At 36.3% G+C, this 13342-nt stretch overlaps 2 protein-coding genes across 2 annotated transcripts; one reads left to right on the top strand and one right to left on the bottom strand.

Annotated features, from left to right (window-relative positions):
• On the top strand, nt 728-4863 carry LOC109225594 (subtilisin-like protease SBT1.8). Its single transcript, XM_019390313.1, has 2 exons — nt 728-2510; nt 3939-4863. Exons 1-2 carry the CDS (start codon nt 887-889, stop codon nt 4607-4609), a joined length of 2295 nt encoding a protein of 764 aa, XP_019245858.1. The 5' UTR covers nt 728-886; the 3' UTR covers nt 4610-4863.
• LOC109225593 (guanine nucleotide-binding protein subunit gamma 3) lies at nt 8905-12910 on the bottom strand. The gene is made up of 5 exons (XM_019390312.1): nt 12282-12910; nt 10541-10593; nt 10359-10403; nt 10218-10262; nt 8905-9309 (listed from the first exon to the last, which is right to left on the bottom strand). Exons 1-5 carry the CDS (start codon nt 12429-12431, stop codon nt 8967-8969), a joined length of 636 nt encoding a protein of 211 aa, XP_019245857.1. The 5' UTR covers nt 12432-12910; the 3' UTR covers nt 8905-8966.

Genomic DNA, 13342 nt, shown 5'->3' with positions numbered 1-13342 from the left:
TGTTAATTAATGCTAAAAGGTGGATTTCTTAATCTGTGTGAAAACAACTAAACAATTACTTATTTTGAACCGGAGGGAGTAACTTTTAATTTTCCTTTCCACAAAGCTACCTGGCTTCAAGAAATAAATAAGTAGCTCAAGAAAGTAATTACATCACTTTTATCACTATACACAATTACACATCATAATTAACCCCTTTGAGATAATAAAAAAACAGAATATCTTTATTTCTTCTAATTGTATTAAAAATTAGGCAATGTATACTATCATCAAAGCATGCATTCGCAAGACAATATACTAGTTTTTCAAGTAAATTTGGTTATAAAAATTTAATATATAATTTGTTTCAACATTTTTTCCGGACTAGTATATAAATAAATTACCAAAATTACACAAAAAATTATAGATATATTTTTTATCCTCCTAGTAAAATGTACTACTATTATATAGGAATATTTTGGGATAGATGAGCTATATCAGAAAAAGAGATTTTTTTATATTTTACTTTATTATTATTATTATTATTTTTATATCAGAAAAAGAGATTGGCTAGGTTCAATGGTGAATTTTTTTTTAACAGCGGCACTAGTGGGGTGAAAATGTGAATCGCATTAATAACTCATATTTAACCACGGCGGTCAAAAATCCACCTCCGATTGTGGCATTGTTGTAAAAAGAGAAAACTCCAAGCCTTAATAATAACCCTACTGGTAATATAAACCCGACATTAGTCCTCCATACTTCTTTCTATCTTCTTCTGTCAGTCGCATTTCACGGCGACTGTCTCCTCCTTTCCATTCTTCCTTTCTCTTTTTCCTCACTGAGATATTTTCCCTATAAACAAAAACACCATTAAAATCATCTCCCATTTTCCCCATTTTTCCAAATGGGTTCTTTTCTCTGTTTCTCCGTCATTGTTGCTCTCCTTGTTCTTCAGCCATGTTTAGCCAAGAAAGTTTACATTGTTCACATGAAAAATCACCAAATACCTTCTTCTTTTGCTACACACCATGATTGGTACAATGCTCAGCTCCAATCTTTGTCCTCTTCTACTACCTCTGACGAATCATCCCTTCTTTACTCTTACGACACTGCTTATTCTGGCTTTGCTGCTTCTCTTGACCCACATGAAGCTGAACTTCTCCGTCAATCTGATGATGTTGTTGGAGTTTACGAGGATACTGTTTACACACTTCATACAACAAGGACTCCCGAGTTTCTTGGGCTGAATAATGATCTCGGTCTTTGGGCTGGTCACAGTCCACAGGAACTCAACAATGCTGCTCAGGATGTCGTTATTGGAGTTCTCGACACCGGCGTTTGGCCGGAGTCGAAGAGCTATAACGATTTCGGTATGCCCGATGTGCCGTCGAGGTGGAAGGGTGAATGTGAATCGGGTCCCGATTTCGATCCGAAAGTACATTGCAACAAAAAGCTGATAGGTGCTCGTTTTTTCTCCAAAGGTTATCAAATGTCGGCCTCTGGCTCGTTCACGAACCAACCTAGACAGCCGGAGTCACCTCGTGACCAAGACGGTCATGGGACCCACACATCCAGCACCGCCGCTGGTGCACCGGTGGCGAACGCTAGCCTTCTCGGGTACGCTAGTGGTGTCGCGCGTGGTATGGCACCACGAGCGCGTGTAGCTACGTACAAGGTGTGCTGGCCTACTGGTTGTTTTGGTTCTGATATTCTAGCTGGTATGGAACGTGCTATTTTAGATGGAGTTGATGTACTTTCATTATCTTTGGGTGGTGGATCGGGTCCTTATTATCGTGATACAATTGCTATTGGTGCTTTCTCTGCTATGGAAAAAGGAATTGTTGTTTCTTGTTCAGCTGGAAATAGCGGTCCAGCTAAAGGTTCACTTGCAAATACAGCTCCCTGGATCATGACCGTTGGTGCCGGTACCATAGATCGTGATTTCCCTGCTTTTGCTACTTTGGGTAACGGGAAAAAGATTACCGGAGTTTCGTTATACAGTGGAAAAGGAATGGGTAAAAAGGCAGTTCCATTAGTTTACAGTACAGACAGTAGCGCAAGTCTTTGTTTGGCGGGTTCACTTGACCCGAAAATGGTCCGAGGGAAAATAGTGTTGTGTGATAGAGGAACAAATGCGAGAGTAGAAAAGGGTTTAGTAGTGAAGGAAGCTGGTGGAGTTGGGATGATAATAGCGAATACGGCGGAGAGCGGCGAGGAATTGGTGGCGGATAGTCATTTGTTACCGGCGGTAGCTGTCGGTAGGAAATTGGGAGATTTTATAAGGCAGTATGTAAAGAGTGAAAAGAATCCGGCCGCCGTGCTCAGCTTTGGTGGGACGGTGGTGAATGTGAAACCGTCGCCGGTGGTGGCTGCGTTTAGTTCAAGAGGGCCCAATACTGTAACTCCACAGATTTTGAAGCCCGATGTTATTGGGCCTGGAGTCAATATTTTGGCTGCTTGGTCTGAGGCTATTGGGCCCACTGGGCTTGAAAAGGATACCAGAAGGACTAAGTTCAACATCATGTCTGGTAAGTATTACCAACAACGGCTAGTTTTTGTCATAATTTTTTTTTTTAATGTTTAGATTAATTATGGCCTTAATTATATATTTATTAGATCTCGCAATTATTAATACTAATCGTACACACTTAAAAGGAAAAAGAGGAACATGGTTAATTGGTGCGTAGTGATCTGGACCACATGCCTAAAGTTTAGAGGGGTTCACATGTGTAGCATTGATAAGTTAATCCTAAATTACATTAGTTATAATTAAATAGTATTAATGCAATTTCCAATAAAAAAATTGACTAAAATTTAGACTTATTTGTATGATGTGACGTGTGAATGAAATAAAACAAGTGCCCAAGCCTATATCAAATTTATGGCTAAAATAGCAAGAAAGGCACAGAAGAAATCTAAGAGGGGCTCGCTGTAGGAGTGTTAGGAGTTTCGATATGAACAAGGTCTAGAGATGAATTTATTAATTAATTTCAATAATATAGGCTAATGGTATTTGAAAACAATATATTGTAATTTATCGTAACAAGTCACTAATTTCACTTATTATAGACCATTATGTGAAGTTATTTTTATAGATAAGCCAATAGCGTGAAATTCATCCCTTGGAATGTGCAAGGTAGGAGTGACAAACGGGCGGGTCGGGTCAGGTCGGATATGATTCCGGTTGAAAACGGGTAATTAAAACGGATCAATTATCCGATCCGATCCGATCCATATTAGTACGTATAACGGGTTAACCGGCTGATAATGGGTAACCATATTATCCATGACTTCTCGTATATGATCACTTTAGGGAGAATTCTTGGTCTACCTAACTTCAGGAAGCCCCAATTTGAGGCTTACAAATGTAAAACTTAGACCCATTGGTTATCGATTAGTTACTCATTGGTTATTCATTTTCTAAATGGATAATATGATTCTTATCTATATTTGACCCGTTTTTAAAATAATTTAAGAGACTACCTAGGAAAAGTAGTATGGTCTGTCTTCCACTAGTGGGTTCTGGTCCCCTAGGAATCCCAGATTGTTGGTCCCTACATAACTACAAAAGGTCATAACCTTATCATGGATTTAACATCAACCCTTTGCCCCATCTGAGCACTCTGGACCTACCTTAATCACTTTATTGGCTGGAAATAAGTTCATGAACTTTTTGAGTTTTCTTGAAACAACAACAACAACAACAACACACCCGGTGTGATCCCACAAGTGGGGTCTGGGGGCGGTAGTGTGTACACAGACGTTACCCCTATCTTGGTAAAAAGAATGTTTCCGATAGACCTTCGGCTTAGGAAAGATATGAAACAAAGCAGTAGAAACCAGCAATAACAATAGCAAGATATTGAATTTTTCTTGAAAATCCGACACAAATCTCATACTTTGAAAATTGTATTTTGTTACATTATTTGATCATTTTTCACTTCGAACTCTTGTAGGCACATCCATGTCCTGTCCTCATATCAGTGGGCTAGCTGCATTGTTGAAAGCAGCGCATCCAGAATGGAGTCCAAGCGCGATCAAATCTGCACTTATGACGACTGCCTATGTTCGCGACACAACCAACTCCCCTCTCCGTGACGCTGAAGGTGGCCAACTCTCCACTCCTTTCGCTCATGGATCAGGTCATGTTGATCCCCACAAGGCACTTTCTCCCGGTCTAATCTATGATATTACCCCGGAGGACTACATCAAATTCTTATGCTCCTTAGACTATGAGTTGAACCACATACAAGCCATTGTCAAGCGCCCGAATGTCACTTGTGCTAAGAAATTTGCTGATCCCGGGCAGATTAACTACCCTTCATTCTCAGTTTTGTTTGGGAAATCAAGGGTTGTTCGTTACACCCGTGCAGTGACCAACGTGGGAGCTGCAGGATCCGTCTATGAGGTAACCATTGATGCTCCCCCGTCTGTTACTGTAACCGTGAAGCCATCAAAACTTGTATTCAAAAGGGTAGGAGAGAGGCTGCGTTACACCGTTACATTCGTGTCTAAGAAGGGTGTTGACATGATGAGAAAGAGTGCATTTGGTTCCATTTCTTGGAATAATGCTCAAAACCAAGTTAGGAGTCCAGTTTCATATTCCTGGTCACAACTATTAGACTGAAAGGTTTTTCACCTTTAATCTAATGTTTTTATGGTTTTTCCCTTTGATTTACCAACGAAATTGTGGTAATCAGATCTGCAAATGGAAGTATTTTTAGTAATTGAGTGATAGGGAGGATGAAGTTTCTCCAAAGTTTAGATTTTCTTTTCTAAGTAAAGTTATGCAATGCAATTATAGCCCTGTTATCTCTGTCTGTGATGTAAAATAAGTGTGGTTTTCTAATTTAACAGATACTTTTGCAGTTGGTAAATTAATTACTGAAACTGATGGTTTTTCTTAACTGCTCTTTGACCTTCCAAAGAAGTTAATGTAATGGAAAAAAATCAGTGAAACATAAGTGAACCTTCGAACATATATATATATATATATGTGTGTGTGTGAGAGAACACCTTAAGTCAAAGTTAATTTATAGATTTACCCATTAAAAGTTGAGTGACCACGTGTTCAGAAACTAGTATATATATATATATATATATATATATATATATATATATATATATATATATATATATATGTACCAACTTCTAAATATTCTTATTCCAATTGGGTTGAGTTCTCGTAGAAGAATTCAAAGCGTACAACTTCGATTTCCAGAGTAGACATTGTATCCTGGGATAAGCTTTCTCCTTAACCATTTACATCAAACTACAACATGCCCAGTATAATCTCACAGGTGGGGTCATTAACCAATTGCACCGTGTGAGGAAAATTACTATTCTAGAGATAGTTTTCTAGAAACGCCTTGTCTACGCGATCATACCATATTATCGTTAAGATTATGTTGTGTGATTTTTATTTTGAATATTTCTACAATAGGTTTATGGGCCTTGGGATCATAACTACGGATGGACAAGACATGCAACTGATTAAATGAAGATGAACAAGTAAAACTAACTCATTTCTCGAAATGTTTTAGCATAAAGGGAGAACTTAAGCGGGTATAACGTAATGTTCATGATGGAGAAAGATGCATGTAACACCTTAAGAGTCTGTTTGGAAAGCCACCCTATAATTGGAATTAATTACTTGGGTAGTATTTACACAGCCTAGTAATTACACAGTTGTGCAATTACAATAACCTGTTTGTTTGTCATAGTATAATTACAGTGTAATTACAAGTTTACTGTTTGGTTGCACAAGTATAATTACACAGTTAGATTAAATTTTAAATTAAGTAATTATCAAAACTTACAAATACATATAATAAAGCATATAAATTTTTACAAGTATAAATGATATTATATTTGATATTTAAAATGTATATTTTTTCGTGAATATACATTTAGAAAATAATTTATATATATATATATATATATATATATATATATATATATATATATATATATTTAGTTTTTTTTAAATTAATAATATTTAGTTTAGATACTTACAAAAATTAAATATACGTTTTGTAAGAACATCATGGAATTCATGATTGATAAAATAAATTAATATTTATAAATATAGTGTCATAACATTATTCAAATGTTTGACAAATTCTAACTAAAAAATGAACAACATACAATATGAACCAATACTACTAAAACAAGTAAATTGGAACCATTAATATAACACAATTTCATAATTAAAAAAAAATAGTTTAACATATGTCAAATTCCAACGTAATAATAGTAAGTCTCACTGCAACTTAAGATTAGGAAACATGATAAGTTTATAACCAAATTCAACAACGGAATTCCATTTTAATTGCATCATTCATTATATGCCAAGTTATTAATGACTCATTATTTTTAATATTAGGAGGTGTAGTTTCAAAATATATCACTAGCTGGCTGGACTCTTACATATGGTATCAGAGCCACTACGCGTGCAACCTTGAGCGATGGTGGGACAAACCTCGAGCTACTACGCGTGCAACCTTGAGCAGTGGTGGGTCAAACCTCAGGAAGGACGCTGAGTCCACATCATTGAGTCTCAAGGGGGTGTAAGTGATACCTTAAGCGAATCTCACATCGACAAAACACGAGAGAAATGCTTGGTATATAAATAAATATGTCNACTATAAAGCAACCTTGTAATTACACAGTGTAATTACCACCAATTCTCACCTCCCCCTTGAGAATTGGAGAGTGTAATTACACCCCTCAAATTACACCCAATTCCATGCTGACCAAGTAATTACTTAACCAAACAAACATGTCAAACTGTGTAATTACACCCAATTACACCCAAATCCATTTCTAAGGTAGCATTCCAAACATACTCTAAGTGAATCCCACGTCCAAATGAAAGAAGAAAGTGAAAATGCTTTATAAGGCAATAACACAAATTCACATTGTATACACATTTTTAGGCTCGATATGGCATACCATAAGGACCAAATATGTGAGACTTGTTGGGCCAAAATGAACAATACTACTAACCTTTTTACATTGAGAAATTTTCATAAAGCACCATCTTTTAGTAGTAATTAGCCATTTATAGATACCATTTGCTATATTACGGATTATAGATACCTTTTCTGTGGTTATAAGATGTATTTGATGTATTTAACCTATTGTATTCATGAATACAGTAGCAAAAATAGGCGTGAATCAGAGAAGTCCAACTAATCAGTTGTTTTATTCGAGTGTATTCGACTGTATTCATGGAGTGAAACATGGGATTACAGCTGGACAGATTTATTGTATTCGACTGTATTCACGGCGTGAAATAGGGGATTACATTGTTTTTAAAACGGAAAGTGAATCAATTAACATAATAGACTCCTAATATGACTCAACAAACTCAATTATAACACACAAATTTTGTATTTTCAGTTATAAAAAAGATTCTCAACCGAAAAATACCCCAAAAACATAGCTATCTTCAGAGAAATTATATAATACATCTGAATACATAAATTATATTAATTAAAAAAAACTTATGAATACATTCATGGCATATAGCAGATAGTGAATACAATGAAATACATAGAATACAGCGGGATACATTGAAATACAATGAAAAAAAGACAATAAATATAGTGAAATACATGGAAATACAGCAAGATACATTGAAATACATCGCAATATATTAACAGAAAATTCAAGTTGCTCAGCCCCAAACTCCGTCGTCTTTGTTCAAGAACAACCCTAATGTCGTCTCGTCGAGCTGGAGGATAAGTAGAACCAAATCAAGAACCCAAAAAAGAAAAGGTCCCTTTTTCCCTAGATTCCCTCTTTTCCTCTCAATTTCTACTCCAAAATGGAGAAAATCGCTATTTCTACTCATTTGTGCCCTAGCCTTAAGCCTTTCAATTCTAATTCAAGTTCAGATGTAGGGTTTTCCTTGCCTTGCCTCACTTTTGTATTCCCAAATCAACGCAGAAAGATAACCAACTGAGGCTTGAACAGCTTCAGTTGAAAAACTTTGTTTACTCCTCTTGGTCTTCGAATATTTCGTAAGGAATTTGGTTGTTTTATGAAAGGGAAAGAATCGTTGGCTAGACAGAGAAGAGGAAGAAAATCGAAGATTTTAATGGGATGGGGGAAGAGAATGGGATGTATCAAAGTAGAGAGAGAAAGAAAATATTGCTGATTAGCGTATTTAGTAGCTTAGGGCTAGGAGGTAACCAAAATTAAATATTTTGCTATAAACCTTAAAAGGTATCTATAGAATATAATTTATTTAAATGGTATTTATTTAAAATAAATAAGGTGTTGACCTTTGCTATAGGAGGTAAAAATTCCTTTTACATTTGCACCATGATCTAGGAATTTGATCCATTATTCACTACCACTTGAAAGGGAGGAATTTTCAGGGCCTAGTCAGCATAAAGACTAAGGGGTCGTTTGGTATGATGCATAAGCAAAAATAATTTTGCGATAAAAATTTAGTACTGCCTTATCCTTTATTTGATTATTAATCCTGGGATAAGTTAACCGAGGATTAAAAATAGTACCGGAAATAACTTATACCAACCAGAGGATGGAATAGTAATCCAAGGATAAGTTATCCCAAGATAAAACAGTAAAACTGACAATTCCAAGATTAATACAACATACAAAACAATCAATAAAATATAATACCAGGACAATTAATTCCAGCATAACTAATCCCAGAATAATTTATCTTCAGACCAAACGAGCCCTAAGAGTTCAGGTATGTTTTGGATCCTTACTGACCTTGATGAGCTAATTGGAAAAGGTGCAGCAGTTGCATAACCAAAAGGCAACATTTATGTAGCAACTGAATTTTACACTTTAAGTACTTGTTTTAGGAAAGGAAAAATAAAAAAAAAAAAGTCAACAATTATTATTTCTATTTTGAGAGCACTGAGGTGCCAACAACAAAGATATTCACAATTATATAGAACCAAGCTTTTATATAGGAATTATTGCATGATTTAATAGTACAACTAGCAACAAAGGTAGCAAGGGCAGAAACATGACTTTTTACAACAAGAACTACAATTTAACTTTGGACATTTAGGGTAAGAACATGTACATGGGCTACAAGAGCAGCTTAAGCAAGAAGGCCATTTAAAGCTACAGCTGCAACAGCAACTCCATTTGCAGCAGACAGGCTTGCTGCAGCAATTAGACGGCGGACACGAGAAACATTGACACTTAGGTATTGAGCAACAGCAACTGACAGATGAGCAGCAGTTACATATATTACATTTACAGCAGTCTGGCATCTTTATATGAGAACACCGGCACCAGCAGCACATCCATGAGATATTGAAACATGACGAGCCACTACAACGTCAAAGAAAAGTTTGTCACTAGAAGTTACAACGGTGATTAAACTCATTCAATACATCCAATTATACCGAAGCTCCTGAGAACCAAATAAGCGAGTCTCATATGACCCCAATTGACACTTATACATGTAACCTCTTAATTGACTGTAAGTAAACAGGCCTTACACCCTAATGACGCGTTTTAAAGCCATGCGGGCCTAGGACCAAAGCGGACAATATTATTAGTGGGTTGGGTTGTTACATATGGTATTAGAGTCACTCCGCGTGTAACCTTGAACAGTGGTGGGGCAAAATGCTGGGTATATAAGTAAACAGGCCTTAGACCCCTGTGACGCGTTTTAAAGTCGTTTCCACCCGGAAAGACCTTATTACCAAAACTAAATTTCATGAAGCTTGTGAGCGAAGCAAGAGCACAACCCACAAAAATATGAACCAGTGGCCACTGAGGCGCAATTGCCACTAACTTTGGTTATTATTAGCTATCTATTCTTCTAGCGTATTCGCCACCAATAAAGTACTTGTTCCTAACAGTATGCTAATACTTAAAATTGTGAGAAATCATTAGCCACGTCGAAGCACAGTCGCGACTAACCTTGGTTACTATATACCTTCTATTCTTCTAGCTTATGACCCGCAAAGGTATCGGCTCTTCATATAACTCTGAATAGATTATGCACAATATATTGCAAGTAGCCTAACAGGATGCTAAACTTTTATCTAGAAGAAAACCTAAGAATATTTCATAGTCATGTGTAAAAAGTTTCTGATGTTTAAGTTTTCGTCCTCTCATGCAGTTAATGTCAAAATAATCACTCGCTATCTCTTTAATTTGTATATGAATCTCACTCTAATATATCAATATAGAATCTTGAACGGTAATTATAAGCTTAAAACTTAGCATACCAGAGCCGTTTCCAAAAGCAACAGGATCTACGACTCTTCTTTATTCTGAAATGAGGGTTAAAAGGCAATGAGAAAGTGTAAAATTTAAGACTACAATTACACTTAAAAGTTTGTAGAAACGATTGTGGAATACTTTCTTACGTTGGTATAAGAGGATCTGAATGTTCCAACACAAAATCTGTCACCCTGTCAAATGGTCAAACATCATTCAATACACAGAGGTACCACCTTAAAGGAACATGCATAAATTCATTGCACATGACTTCAGTAGTACAGGGCATGTGGAAATAAATGCACATGTCGAAAATATGCTCAGTACATACTCTTTACAGGATCGAGAAGCGGGTTGAAGTCCTTCAATGGATTTCAGTTCTTCCTGCTCATAAGAATTTGAATTGAGATGAGGCGAACAAAGTGAAAATAACTTCATGCAGAAATATCTAAAGCAAGTCGTTGTATCATTAAAGATACTTCACATTCATCACAGCAAAGTGCAATCAAATTAACTGTAAATATCCAATATATTCTTCTCTAGTTTCTAGTAAATTTTATAACATTAAGTCGCAGCTCATTACACTTGTCATTAATCTTAGGTTTCAATCAAAATTCAATTAAGCTTTTCCTTATATCCCAACAATGAAACTAACGACATTCTTTTCACGATTATATGCATGTTAAATTCAAGGTTATTTTGCAACAGATAATTGTCTACACACTTGCTAGGAGCGAATTCTGGAAATGCGCCCGAAATGACACAAGTTACAGTACGTCACAAATATATATAATGAGGAGCCTCCAGGAAACACAACATAAAATTCTCAGGGATAGGTTGAGATAACTAATTGTTAGATCGTGAGGTAACCTTCTCTGTTTTTATAGGTAAAAACGATAAACAATCCGCTTATTGAAGACTGCTAAAGCCTGATGCAGTATGCTACTTTATAAGTGTGACCATAGATCTCATCTATTTTCTTCCCCCCACCCCCCCTTTTCCGTCATTTATCATGGAAGGAGTAGGACGAGGCGAGGGGAGGGATGCAGGGGTGGACTTAGCCTTGAAGATACGGGTCCGGCCGAATCCAGTAACTTTTTTCAAAGTCTTTTGTCTTAAGAAATCCATTTGATATATACAAATTATCAAATTTAGAGCCGATCAACTTAAAAAGAGCTAGAATTTGATACTCAAAAGCTTCAAATCATGCCTCCGCCTCCGGCGGGATGGGCCCACCAAATGTAAGAGGATGGAAAAACACAAGTATGGAACCGGTTAAAAACATGAGATTCCAAAGTTTTAATGTTAAGCAGCAAGTCATGTGCAAGTTGTACAAATTCCGGTGGAAGTAAATTATTGGTTTGCATTCAACTTAACCAAAGCTTAAGTTAATCCTCCAACAGTAAGCACTCAAAACTTATAAAACAAATGGGTTGCCAGAAAGTCTAAGCACCCTATTTGAGAGAATCTTGGATCATTTTTGTTCATTTTAATTAATTACTTAATTCAATTAGCATGTCAGGTTCCATGTCTTTTCAAATTTTATGACAGTAATTAATTTAAGTGGTCCACTAATTCTATATTAATCTGCACAAAGTTCAACCTAAAATAGTTCAAATTAGCACATGACAGTAATTAAGCAAACATGGAATATTAGTAAATTACAAATATGCTCCTCAATTTGATATATCCCAACAAAGATTTAACTAAAGCTAATGTGAAATACCACCAAAGGATGTGGTGCAGTGGATGGGACTGCTCCTCCCTTAACCAGAGGTCTCGAGTTCGAGACCTGGGTATGATGGTAGGGAGCGCTTCCCCCGAATGGGCCCTACACGGCACGAATTCATAGTCGGGCTCCAATGCGGGTACCGAACACCGTGCGGGGAACCAAAAAAAAACAAAGCTAATGTGAAATAACAATCAAATTAAACAAAGATTCAGCTCTTAACCCTCATTAGCAGGTAATCTACAGTCATTCTTTTCTTCATCTCAAGAACAAATATGAAAAAAAAAAAACTAAAAACAACAACTTTAATGCTTAGAACAACATTCTAAACAAGAAAACTGACCTCAAGAAAACCAATTTCTCTCTCAAGCATTTGAACTTTGGCGAATTCGCGACGTTTTCCATATAAATCAGGATATTGAGGTGGTGATTTTGGGCGAGGTGGTGGTAAAGATGGCACTGAAGCAGTTCTTCTTGAACCAGCTCCTGCCATTTTTCTTTCTTTCACCACCAAAATAAAACCAACACTGATTTTTCTACATATAATATAAAAATAAAAGGGGTTTCTCTAATTTACCAAACAAGTTGAGAGTATCTAAGAAATACAATGAACTTATTACTAAGTTCAGAGTTGCAAATGGGCAAACAACAAAGGACACCTAAAGACTTAATAATATTGAAAGTTTGCAGTTTTGCAGTCTTGAGTAGTACTATAGTTGTTATAATGTCTTTTGCTGACAGAAATAACATATTAAAGTTTTTTCCTTTCTTTATTTTTCACAAATGAATTCCCACAAATAACGTCTGGGAAGGATAGTAATTACGCGGACCTTATTCTTGTTTTGGGTAGCGGAAAGGACAACAAATAATAACACAAGCAAAATATTAAGAAAATCGAAGCGAAAGATAGTAATTATACCCACAAAATGGGGCCTTTGAGTAAAAACATAAAAGAATGGGGGGAGTGAAATTAAGGAAGAAGGTGAAGAGAGAAGAGAAATTATTATTACTACAGACTATAGTTACTACTACTGATGCTTGGGATAATTAGGAGGGGGGTGGGGGGGTTAGGGGGGTGGGATAGGGTGGGTGGGGTCCAAAGAAAGAGGCAGAAAAACAGGACCCCAAAACTAATGAGAAATTACAACAACCAAGAAAGAGCAGCAGCTACCAGTAGTGACAGAAGTATCAGTACAACAATCCATTCATTCACACATACACATCACATTAGTAACTGTAGTAATTATAGTAAAAGGATAGTCTGGTACGTAAAATATTTCGTGTTCACGTATAATTCGGGTAGGGCCACACTCTAAAGGAGATGATATTTCACGGCTCAAACTCGTGACATATAGGTTATACGAAAATAACTTAACCGTTGTTCCAAAACTCCCCTTCAGTAGT

The sequence above is a fragment of the Nicotiana attenuata genome, chromosome 5 (assembly GCF_001879085.1).
Source record: "Nicotiana attenuata strain UT chromosome 5, NIATTr2, whole genome shotgun sequence".
Lineage (NCBI taxonomy): Eukaryota > Viridiplantae > Streptophyta > Magnoliopsida > Solanales > Solanaceae > Nicotiana > Nicotiana attenuata.
Note: the sequence above shows the minus strand (reverse complement) of the source record. Positions and strands in the feature narration are given on the sequence as shown.